Here is a 12370-nt window from a genome sequence, read left to right as displayed (position 1 = left end):
GTGTCAGAGGCAATGCGATTGGTACAGGATAGAGCAGGATTTAGGGCTGTTGTATACAGGGTCGATATGAGTCGTAAATGACTTGACGGCACATAACAACAAGAACATCTTTAAGCTACATTTCTTGGGGAGGAACATCATACTTGGAAAGGTGGAGGGTCCACAAAAGAGAGGAAGACCTTGAACAAGATGGGTTGATGTAGTGAGGCAAGGGGATCCAGTGTGTCAGAGATGATGAGGGAGGCACAAGATAGGACAAGGTTCAGATCTGTTGTTCATAGGGTTGCTAGGAGTTGTACTTAAGTCAATGGCACCTAACAATACAAGCTGTATGACAAATGAAACATATTCTCATTTAATATGAACCTAAAACAAGAGGTTATTAAGTTTAAAAAATCCCAATAAGACTGAACACGCACACACATACGCGCGCGCGCGCATGTTGCTGTTTGGTGTTACCAAGTTTGCTATGACTCACAGTGACCCTTAAAAACAACAGCTCTGATCTTGCTCTACTGTGTGCCATCCTCACCATTCCTGACATGCCTGAGCCCACTGTTACAGTCACTTGCTGATCTGATCCTGCCCTATCCTATGCCTTCCTTACCATCCCTGAGATGCTTGAGCCCACTGTTACAGGGACTGCCCATCCATCTTGCTGAGGGTCTTCCTCTCTCTCTCTGACCCTCCATTCTTCCCAGTATGATTCAGATACGTAATTCCAATGAAAAGCCATTATAGGCATTTTTTTACCGGCTAGTTCTCAATTTTCTTTCATTAAAACCATAGTTCTTTATCATAATTTTTAAGCTGTTGTTGTTGTTGTTATGTGCCCTCGAGTTGCCTGCGACTCATAGCGACACTATGTACAAGAGCCCTAAACTCCACTCTGTCCTGTGCCAATCGCACTGTCTCTGACACTCCCATCCCAATTATCCAAGTCACTGAATCAATCCACCTCATAGAGGGCCTTCCTCTCCTGTGCCATCCCTCCACTCTCCCAAGCATGATGTCCCTCTCTAAGGACCGGTCTCTCCTCACTACATGTCCAAAGTAAGTTAGACGGAGCCTCAGAATCCTTGCCTCCAAGGAGCCACCCGGTTTAACCCTCTCCAGGACAAATCTATTTGTTTTCCTAGCAGTCCATGGTATTCTCAATACTCTTCTCCAGCACCACAGCTCAAAGGCATCAATTCTCCTTCTATCCTCCTTGGTCACTGTCCAACTCTCTGATGCATAACAGGTGATAGCGAAGACCATGGCCTGTATCAGACGCACCTTAGTCTCCAGAGAGACACCACTGCTCTTCAGCATCTTGGAGAGGTCCCTAACAGCAGACTTTCCCATGGCAATGTGCCTTTTAATTTCCTGGCTGCTGGTGCCAAGACTGTTGACTATGGAGCCAAGCAAACTAAAGCTGTGTACAATCTCAATCTCTTCACCATCCATCCTGATGCTGCCAATTGGTCCAGTGGTGAGAATCTTTGTCTTCTTGACATTGAGCCTCAGTCCATACTGAAGGCTGCAGTCCTTGACCCTTCGCAGCAAGTGCATGAGGTCCTTCTCAGTTTCAGCAAGCATGGTTGTGTCATCTGCATAACGCAGCTTGTTAAGCTACTTTACCATATCAAAGGAAGTATATGTATCCAAAGGAAATGGCCCCTTTAGTTTTATTTCTCATGATTAAACCTGAAAAGCATTTTCAGATTAAATGTTTCAGATTACTGAGATAATACTCCCAAGAGCCACCTGTTTCAGAAGTTTGGATTAAATGCAGAATCCTTATCACCTGTGAATCTGTCATGAACAGAAGATAGTCTGGGACTTGACATAACCTTTCTTGCTGAAACTGAGGAGGACCTGAAGATCTGCTGCAGAAAGTCAAGAACAACAGTCTTCAACATGGACTAAAGCTCAACATCAAGAAGACAAAGATTCTCACCACTGAGCCAATTGGCAGTACCATGATAGAGCAGAGTCTGAGATTGTTAACAATTTCAGCTTGCTTGGGTACACAATTAACACTCTTGGAACCAGCAGTCAAGAAATCAGCAGATTAATTGGATTAGGAAAGTTTGTTGTCAGGAACCTCTCCAGAGTGCTGAAATCAAGATGTCAGTCTAGAGACTAATGCATGACTGAGCCAGGCCATGGTCTCTGTAATTACTTGCAATGCATCAGAGACCTGGACAATGAATACGGATGACAGAAGAAGAACCGATGCCTTTGAGTTGCATTGCTGGAGAAAAAAGGAGTACTGACTATACCATACCATGGACTATCAAGAGAACAAAGAAGTCTGTCTTGGAGAGAGTGAAACCAACTTGTTCCCTGGATGCAAGGGTTTTGAAGCTCTGTCTCACATACTTTGGGCATACTGCCTGAATGGACCAGTCCTGGAGAAGAATTGCTTGGAAAGGTGGAAGGACAACACAAGAGAGGAAGACCTTGGCTGAAATCGATTGACACTGTGATTACAGTAATAGAGGTTGAGATTGGCTTAGGATATGACAGGGTCCAGGACTAATTGTACACAATGTCACAATGAGTTGTAGGTGAGTGACTTGATTGCACATAGCAAGAACAATTTTTTGAAAACCTACTGTAGTGAAATTGGGTCCCGCTCATATTGAACCTAAAGAACAGAGTAAAACTGCCCCATAGGGCATCCATGACTGTACTCTCTGGTTGCCTAGTTCAGAAGTAGTCACACTACCAGTCCACCCAAAGGCAGGTGGTTCAAATCCACCGACCTGCTTAATGGGAGAAGCATAAATCCTGGGTGATTTATAGCTTCTGAAAACTTGCTGGAGGGTCAGTTCTGAGTTGGTTCTGACATGACAGCACAAAGCAACAACAATCTTTGTGAAGCAGAACGCTACATTTTTCTGCTGCTAAGGAGCAGGTGGATTTGAACTGCCTCTTTTCTGTTACTTAGGTCCTATATGACTAATTAGTACATCTTAATTCACATTTCTTATTGTATGCTCAGAATAACTTCTCCTAAATTAGAACTACATATGAAATGTTTTAAGGTACCCTGGTGGTGCAGTGTTAGACTGTCAACTGAAAGACCAGCTGCTTGAACCCACCAGATGCTTTGAAAGAAAAAGATGTGGTAGCCTACTCCTATAAACTATTAGTCGTGGAAATAATAAGGAGCAGTTGTACTCTCTCCTACAAGGTCACCTGAAGCAGAGTCAAATTTATGGTAAGAAGTTTGTTTTGTTGGTGGTGGTCGTGAGAAGATGCTTCACAATGACTTTGAGGTAAGCATAACAGGACACATTCAGACACATACTGTATAGGTGCTTACATCTGAAGTTGGATGGGCTGTCATTCCTGGTCTCAATTTGGGCTTTGTAGTTTCAGGTGACTTCTCCAATATGCAGAACCTTACACTGCACTGGAGAACACCCAGATCCATAAGACTGCAATGTGTGGTGGGCACTGTTTGCCTATACCCCGTCCTTGGCTTCTGGGTTATTGTTTACCTACCTCCCAGTGACTAACAGTTTTGTAAAACAGTTCAGGCACTGGGCCAGCTGCCTGGTGCCTGGCAGCATCTTCAAGTCAGTTTGCTACTCCTGACACCTCCTTTTCAGATACTTTAGAGATCAGAAATTCTAGTTGCAGTCAAATGTACTTAAGAACCAAAATCACATTGCAGCATGCAAATGAAAGCTTTTTAAAAAACAGTAATTCTCTATCATTCTAGCACAAAGCCTGTTAGCCCACATATTTTCTTTCAAAGAGGGGATCCTGAGAATGAAAAATGTCTGAAAGTCACTGTGTTAGGTAATAACATATTTGAAATAACAATTCTGACTGGCATACATATACATTCATACAAATAGGGGCTTCTGGCATAATTGAAACAAAAATATTTCAAAAAAATTAAGAGTATTTTTTCCTTTGAAGTATACTTCATCAAATAATTAAGTAACTTTTATGAGACATATATCTACCACACCAGAAAATTAACTACTTGCTGCAGGGTCAATACTGGCATTCAAGTGATTAGGAGTATGGCTCTAAATAATGAAAATCGGAATAAAAGAACATTTTAATATTATATAGTAAGCATTTAAAAGGGGTCCAAGTTATAATTTTTTTCTAAGTTATAATTTTATCATGCAAATCTTCTCCATTGATGCAAATATTCTCATTTACTCATGTATAGCATGAGTAAATTGAGCTCTTACCCTTTTATTATTCCTTTGGAGGCAATTACATAACATCAGGACTTTTAAAAATTAATTTAATTTATACTCTTGTTATCTGAGAAAATTATTTTTAAGTTGAAAAACACATTTTAAATATATTTAAAATAGAAAGAATATAATATTTTCTCTGTAACTACTGAAGTATTGACAACTGCACTGCAAAACACAATAAAACTATTTTTAAAGCAACACCTTAAAATGGAAACCTAGATGTTGTTGTTATGTGCTGCTGAGTTGCCTGCAACTCACAGCGACCCAATGTACAACAGCCTGAACCCTGCTCTACCCTGAGCCAACCTTATTGTCTCTGACACACTTTCCCCCATTAACCCAGTCATTGAGTTAATCCGCCTCATTCAGGATCTTCCTCTCTTCTGCTGTCCCTCCACCCTTCCAAGCATGTTGTCTCTCTCCAAGGACTGGTCACTCTTTGCAACATTCCAAAACTATGTCAGATGACACTTCAGAATCCTTGTCTCTAAGGAGCACCCTTTTTTTACCCTCTCCAGGATGAGCCTGTTTGTTCTCCTAGCAGTTCATGTATATTCAATACTCTTCTTTAAAGTATACTATGTTTTTTATAATGTCCTAGAATGTAGTAACACTTCTGAGGAGATGGATATGCCATATTTTTAAAATGTTTATATCTCTTTAGTATTTTCTGCTTTTCATATAATATTTAAGATGATTGATTTTCTATAAAAGAGATTGAAAATAAAAAAATACATGAGAAAAAGTCTTAATTTTTAAAGATACATTGTCTTCCTGATTATCAATCTCACTAATATACTGCAAAAAGCATTACTTAGAATCTTACCACTTTTATTAACTTAATAAGTGAAAATACTTTGGAATGGAAGTAGTATTTCTCTTAAACATTTTGAGACCTCGATTTCAAAGGTTAGTGATTAATTAGTATTAGCACTGATCCTCAGTAAGCATCTTCATTACAAAGTTTTGATTCCTCACTATTTCAAGTTCTTCAAATAATAATTTACTTACCTGGGAGTATTCAAAGTCAGTGATGGGGGCTATGCTCTTGATGTAATCTGATCGGAACTGGTTCTCGGGGTTGGCCAGTGGAACAGGAGGTATTATAGTACTCATTGCTGACACAATTGTCTAAAATGCAAAAAAGAGAAAATAGGAATTTAGATAAATATAACATTTAGGGTCTTTGTATGTAAATATGGAGTCCTGGTGGTGTAGTGGTTAAAGAGCTCAGTTGCTTCACACAAGTTCAGCAGTTTGAACCCACCAGCTGCTCCCTGAGAAGAAGTCAGGGCAGACCACCCATTTCAGTAAAGATTTACAGCCTAAAAGCCCCATGGGGAAATTCTACTCTATCGTATAGAGTCACTATGAGTTGGAATAAACTTGATCACAGCAGCTCTGGCTTTTGTTTTGCTATTATTTCTTTTTAAATTTCATTTTATACTGGTTTACACACAATGTTAATAAAGTTCATATACACTGTTTGATGAATGCTAATCTAAAACAAGTTAAGAAAGCAAAAATCCTCCCCACTGGGCCAACAGGCAACCTTAAGATAGATGGAGAAAAGACTGACGTTGTCAATAATTTCTTCTTACTTTGATCCAGAAACAACATCCAATGGCAGCAGCAGTCAAGAAATCACAAGGTGTGTTGCATTGGGGGAAATCTACTGGCAAAGACCTCTCCAAAGTGCTAAAAAGCAACAATGTCAGTTTAAAGAATAAAGTGTGCCTGATCCAAGTCATGTTCTCTTCTACACTTCCTATTCATCTCAAAGTTGGACAATGAATAATGAGGAGAGTATGGACTATCCTATTGATTGCCAAAAGAAACAAACAAATCTGTCTTGGAGGAAGTGCAACCAGAGTGCTCCTTAAAAGCAAGGATGGTAAAACTCTGTCTCACATATTTGGGGCATGTTGTCTGGATATTATAACCTTGAAAAAAGACATCATATGGAGAAAGGTAGAGGGTCAAAGAAACATAGAAAGACTCCCAGCAAAATGGATTGACACAGTAATTGTAACAATGGCATCAAGCATATCAGACATGATGAGGATGGCTCAGGACAGGGCAAAGCTTAGATAATAGGGTTGCTATGAGTTGTACTGGACTTGTTGTTTGTTGTTGTTTAATGCCTTCGAGTCGTAGATGACTCATAGCGACCCTATGAACGAACAGCCTGAGCACTGTTCGTACATAGAGTTTCCAGAGGCAAGCCATTTTGGAAGTGGATGCCGCTCCTGCTTCCAGGCTTGATTTAGTCGGGAAGCTCCAGCCAACACTGTCCACCATGGGTGCCCATTACCACAACTGGCACATCACTGTCACAGGCTTCAGCATCACAGCAACCACGAGTTACCTCTGTACAGCAACGCACAGACCAGTGCTATACCACCTAGAAGAATGTTTGTCAGGAAGACAATTTGAACCTGGCCCAACAATCTAACTGTATTTAGATTGTATTTAGATTGTTTGTATGTCATTTCTTTGACCTGAGACACAGAGATTTGTACACCTATGTTCATAAAAGTGACTGGGGTCATGGGGGTAGGTGTGTCAGAGATAGTGAGATTGGCACAGGGTAGAGCACAGAGCAGGGTTTAGAGCTGTTGTACATAGGATTGCTATGAGGTGCAGGGGATTCGATGGCACATAACAACAACAATATGTTCACAGCAGCATTATTCACAATAGCAAAAAAATGGAAATAGCCCCAAACAAATGGACTGAGAAATTATGATACACAATGGAATACTATGCAGACTAAGAAGCAAAAATTGCATAAAATAACATGGGATTGTCTAGAGAGAATTATGCTGAGTAAAATAACTCAGTCTCATAAGGACAAATACAGCCCAAGACCATATTTTAAAATAGAAGGATAACCAGTAGGATGTGTATAAAAGTTCAAAGGGAGAAAGAAGGGACTGGGAGATGGAGGGTGCGAAGAGGGGAAGTCACTGGGATGGCAGAGTTAGCGGGTAGAGGGAGGGGATGAAGGAATTAGGAAAGATCTTTTCAGGACCGTAGGCAAAGATCAATGGTGATTAATTTTATAAAACACAATGCATAAGAATGAATGTATGAAATACAATGTGAATGTAGGAATGTGTGAAACATAATGTTCATAAATGAAACACGGTGTACATGAATTTTGTATGCAAACCAATATAAAATTAAAAAAAAGAAAACAAAAACCAGAAAACAATGACCAAATCTGTAGTTTTTTAGAGTATAATTACTTAACTTTTGTAACAAACAAACATTGGACAAAACAATGTTCTTACCACAATAGCATCTTTAACATTTTTCCGGATGTCCAGGATTTTCTGTTTCTTTTCCCTGTATTAAAAGAGAATTGTAGTTAACTTACTTTCAGCATAAACTTGAAATCAGTTGATTTTTTTTTTTATGTCCAGTTGCAGAAGTGGACACCAGCTTCACTGGACAACAATGCCAGTCCTGCCTCCCTCATCTGCAGTTTTTATCCAGGTGACGAAACACTGCCTTTCCTAACCTGTTGTTAATTCCTTCTAAAGAATATTCTCACACTTAATTTTGAGCATAGCTCAAACATAATCTATATCTTTAAACAAGCACCCGGTTTATATCAATGTGGTGCAATTGTTTTTGTTATGTGCAGTCGTGAGTCGCCTGTGACTCATACTGACCCTATGTACAATAGCTCTAAAGGCTGCCCTGTCCTGAGCCTGTCTCCAAATTTGAGGACTTAGCCTCAGTTGCCATATCTGATATTATACTCTATATGTACTTAATTATATATAAGGTTTTCAAAGGCCTGTTATAATTTGGAAATGGATGGTCAATAGGACTATTATACATAAAAACAAATAATAGTTATACTTGCAAATATATTTTATATTTAGCTTTCCATGTTTCTAGGAGCTCTGGTGGCCTAGTAGATAAGGACTTGGCTGCCAAATCTAAGGCAGTGGTTAGAACCCACCAGCTATGCTTTGGGAGAAAGATGGGAAATCTCCTCAAGGAATTTGCAGCTGCTGAAAATCCACTGGAGGGTCAGCTATGAATCAGTTATGACTCTACAGTACTTAATAGGAACAATGTATACTGCCAGTTTTGGACAGAAACAAATAAAAAAACAAAAGACAGTATAAGAAAAGGCATATGTTGAGATATTAGGGAACTGTGCTCATACAGAATATCCCATGGACTGCCAAAAGAACAAACAAATATTTTGTGGACAATGTGTGACCAGAGTGTTCCTTGGAGGCTATGATGGCCAACCTTGGCTTCATACTTTAGAGATGTTGCTAGGAGAGGCTATTCCTTGGAAGGGGACATGGTTCTTGGAAAGGTGGAGGGTCAGAAAAAGAGAGAAAGACCCTTAACCGAGATGGATTTACACAGTGACTGCAGCAATGGTTTCAAGTTTGTGAGATGATAAGGTCAGCACCGGTTAGGACAGGGTTCCGCTTTATAGAGTCGTTACAAGTCATACTCAATTTGATAGCATTTAACCTAGTGTATCTCATTCACCGGGTTTTACCAAACAAGTGAGCGTGGGAGTTTTTTTTTTGGAGAGACCTAAACATTACCAGTAAAGCATCCAATGGTATAAAATTAAACCGCAATTAAAAGGGGAAACTCCTTTGGAAATGTGTGAAAGAGTCACAAAGTTTCCTGCAGTTTGGAAGCAAAACCAAGGAAACCTTACTCACTCTGGATTAAATCCATTAACATGTAGAATCCTCATTTGTTTGACGATGGTGCTTTTCCCAGACTCACCAGCCCCTGGAATAAAACAGAAAGCAGGCTGTATTCTGTCTCCACGCCATCGCCATCTCTCACTGCTACCCCAGGTGGAGGAGTTGTGTCACCTTGTGCACACATGGTCCAAGACAACAGTAGGTTTGGAGAACTTGCCGGCCACACTGCTGGGGCCGAGTGTCCCTCCCGGCCAGTTTGGTCCCCGCAGCACCCTGGGGACACCACGCTCGGGCCCTGGGCTGCCTTACCCAGCAGCAGCAGCCGGTGGGTTGCTTTATAAGCGAGTCGCTCTTTCTGCAGCTGCTTCTCAATCTTTTTGTTGGCCTCCCGCCGTTCCTTTTCATCAACACCTTGGTCTTCGCCCGCCGTCTTGCTGTTGCCCAGACACCCCATGTTTGCCCGCTCGTTCAGACGTCAGGCAGAGTTAGGAATCTGTACCAAGTGCAACAGACCCGCGGAGATCTGTGGTCCCTGTCCCTGCGGCGGCTCCTCTCTCTGCGCTGCAGAAAGAGACACTCAAGGCTTGATGCGCCTACGGGGCCGTCCCTCCCGCCCCACTCCCAGTCGCAAATTCCCGAGGGCAGGGGGAAAAAAGACCCTGGGAGAAGGCTGCGGAAAGATGGATTTTGAGAAATCTGCTGGACCTCTACAGGCAGGGTGCAGCGAGAGAAACACGAGGGAGTGCGCAAGGGTGCGGAGCTGGCTCCTGAGGGGCGCGCGATGGGCGCAGGGCAACAGCTCCCCCAACCTGAGCCTGCCCCGTGCGCCCACCCTGCACGTCCACCCCTCGCCCACCCCCTCCTCACCGATGGGGCGCCTGGTGCACCCACGGGGCGGGCGCTGGCACTGACCGGGTGCTGTGGCGCACGCTGCGGTCCCGTCGCTGCCTCGGCTGGTGCCTCAAGGCCGCCTGGCATCGGCAGGTGAGGGCGCGCGCGGGTCATACATATTCTATGAGGGAGGAGGATCTGGAAGAGATTCGCCAGTCACTCCCGCCTTTGTTCTGGCAATTTTCTCTACGATTCCTGCGCGCCCACGCTGCCTCCTCCCCAAGTCTCTTGTCTTCACCTCCAGCCCCCACTTTCCCTTTCCCGTTCTCTGAAGAGCACCACTTCTTTTTAGAAACCACTGTGGCCTTGACCGTGACATTTTGGTGGATAGTTACACCAGCATGAGGTTGGCATGTTTCTAGACGTAACTGCTGGCCAGCGTCTTGTCCCACGAAGTCCAACACCAGGCCTTGACCAACCCACTGCAGTGGTCGCCGGGGCCAGGCACTCTGCTTTTCCTCTGAAGGACTTGAGGGGGAAAGACTAAAGAGGATGGGGCTAATTTTATGGTCGCGAAGTAGCAGAGGGCGGTGTCCTCCATGTGAAGTGTGCATGCACACATTTATTGGTTCCTGTGCTTTGCTGGCCTTTGGCACGGGCCCCTTCGTACTGCCCCTGATTCTGTGCAAACCTGCCACCAGCATTGTCTCCCTGCCAGTCCCTACTCTTTTCCTGAGTGGGCGTGTGGCCCAGCATCCTTCCGAGAAGTACACAGCCCAAGGTACTTCCCTCCAACACCTCCCTGGGGTCCATCTTCCTCTCCCCCAACTGAGCTAAGGGAGAAGTCCCTGTCTGCTCTGGTCTGCTTCATTCCTCTTTTAGTGAGCTCCCTCTCCATCCTTGCTGCCTTCTTTTCTTTTTTTTTTAAGTTTATAACATTTTTTATTATTGTTTGTGTGTGTACCACCAAATCAGATCTGACTGGTACAGGAGGAGATTGCCTCTCCTTCTCCAACAGAGCATTTGGTGGATTCGAACTGCGTGCCTCTGGGACTGCAGTGCAGCTTCTTGCCACTAGGCCACCAGCGCTCCCTGCTGCCTTATTTTTTCTTATCAAACAGATGTGGTCAGTGGTGGCCCATCTTGGGTGTTCCTGACCCTCTGTAGTTCACCTCCAGCAAGCACCTGGCTTGCACAGTGGACAATGTGTTCCTGACTGGGGTCCATATGTCAGTGAGGTGAGTTTTACCTGGCCTGGCCTCTGTGGAGACCTGACACCTTGGTGATTACTATTTGTTTGCCCCACAAATGTGACACAAACTCTTTGCTAGTGATCCTCTAGCCCAACAGAGTTCCACATGGTCTCTCTGTGTATGGGTTAATGCTCCATTCCATGTCTGTGGCTCTAACTACATCCACGCATATCTCCAGCCTGGCTCATCCTACCACCTACCCTCCTGTGTGCAGCACGTTCCCTGCCCCCAGGTCTTGCAGGAATTGCAGATCATTGAGCTCCAGGACGATCTCACCTTGCTATTTCCTCACTTTCAATTTGCCTGCTGCCTGTGGTCAGGGCCCTTGATTTCCAAACTTGAATTGTGGAATCACTGTAGACCAATTCTCCCTGAGTAAGCGTGTTGCTGTCTCATCTATTCTACATGTCTGTCCTGTGCTTTCCACTCCATCCACCCCTGCCCAAGTCCACTATTTCTAACCTGCATGCCAGCAGTGGCCTCTCTGACACAGACAGTGTTGCCACAGTGACTACAAATCTGGATATTTCATCCTCTGCCTCTCCTCCCCTCCACTGTTCTTCAAGACTGAGTAAGCTAACCATCTCTGGCTCCCATCCTCCCTCTGACTTCTTTCTACAGTTGTCTGCTACAACTACCAGGAATTCTCTTAATACTGTTGGTCCAGCCTGAGATGCAGATACTACTCCCCTCTCGGGGACACTGTGCCTCCCTGTTCACTTGATTCTCAGCCTTAAGACTGCTCGAGCCCCATGCTGGCTGTTTTCTATGCAGCTGAGGAGGTCCACACCTTCTCTTGACAGAGCCCCAGATGCACCATCATCTCACACAATATCTCATACAGTGTCAAAGCATCACTCAGTTATGGGGTTCTTGAGGCTGGGCTAGGTCTATCTTGCTGACCTGCACATGTGCCTCTTTCAGTACCTGGGACTGAAAAGATGGTTTGCAAAAGTCTACTGAATGGCGTATAAACTCACAAAGCCACGAACACATCCTGCTCAAGGTGTGGCCTCAGGAACAGGATCTCATAACTAAGTTTCAGATTAATAAAATATTTGTCCCGTTTAATGTTACTTTGAAAATACAAATACTTTGTGAAAACAAAAGCAATAAATTATTCTTCTGACATAGTAAGACATGAACACAGGCATATTGTGTTCTATATTAGTTTAAAACTTGTAAATTGTAAATTTGTGGAAGAAGACCATTTAGCACAGTTATTCCTTGTGAATGCATTAACGCATATATTCACATATGGCAATACCTGCCCAGCCTGTACTTTAGCAAATGGAACAATCAGAAGGCAAGAAATCACATACTGAAAAACTCCCAAACAGTGGACTGATATGTTAAAAAAATTTTGTTAACA

At 43.2% G+C, this 12370-nt stretch overlaps 1 protein-coding gene across 1 annotated transcript in view; it reads right to left on the bottom strand.

Annotated features, from left to right (window-relative positions):
• The window catches only part of LOC102873718 (guanine nucleotide-binding protein G(olf) subunit alpha-like), a 243795-nt gene extending 234307 nt beyond the window's left edge, over positions 1-9488 (bottom strand). The window contains exons 1-4 of the mRNA XM_006897027.1: positions 9224-9488; positions 8927-8999; positions 7514-7568; positions 5229-5348 (exon numbers count right to left, since the gene is read on the bottom strand). Of these exons, the coding sequence (XP_006897089.1) occupies positions 5229-5348; positions 7514-7568; positions 8927-8999; positions 9224-9368 (393 nt within the window). The 5' untranslated portion in view covers positions 9369-9488. The remainder of the gene's footprint in view (positions 1-5228; positions 5349-7513; positions 7569-8926; positions 9000-9223) is intronic.
• Positions 9489-12370: the final 2882 nt, after the last annotated feature.

This window comes from Elephantulus edwardii, unplaced genomic scaffold, assembly GCF_000299155.1.
Source record: "Elephantulus edwardii isolate Elephantulus edwardi_28Jun2011 unplaced genomic scaffold, EleEdw1.0 scaffold00196, whole genome shotgun sequence".
Taxonomy (NCBI): Eukaryota; Metazoa; Chordata; class Mammalia; order Macroscelidea; family Macroscelididae; genus Elephantulus; species Elephantulus edwardii.
The sequence above is the reverse complement of the archived record's forward strand: the minus strand, read 5'-3'. Positions and strand labels throughout refer to the sequence as shown.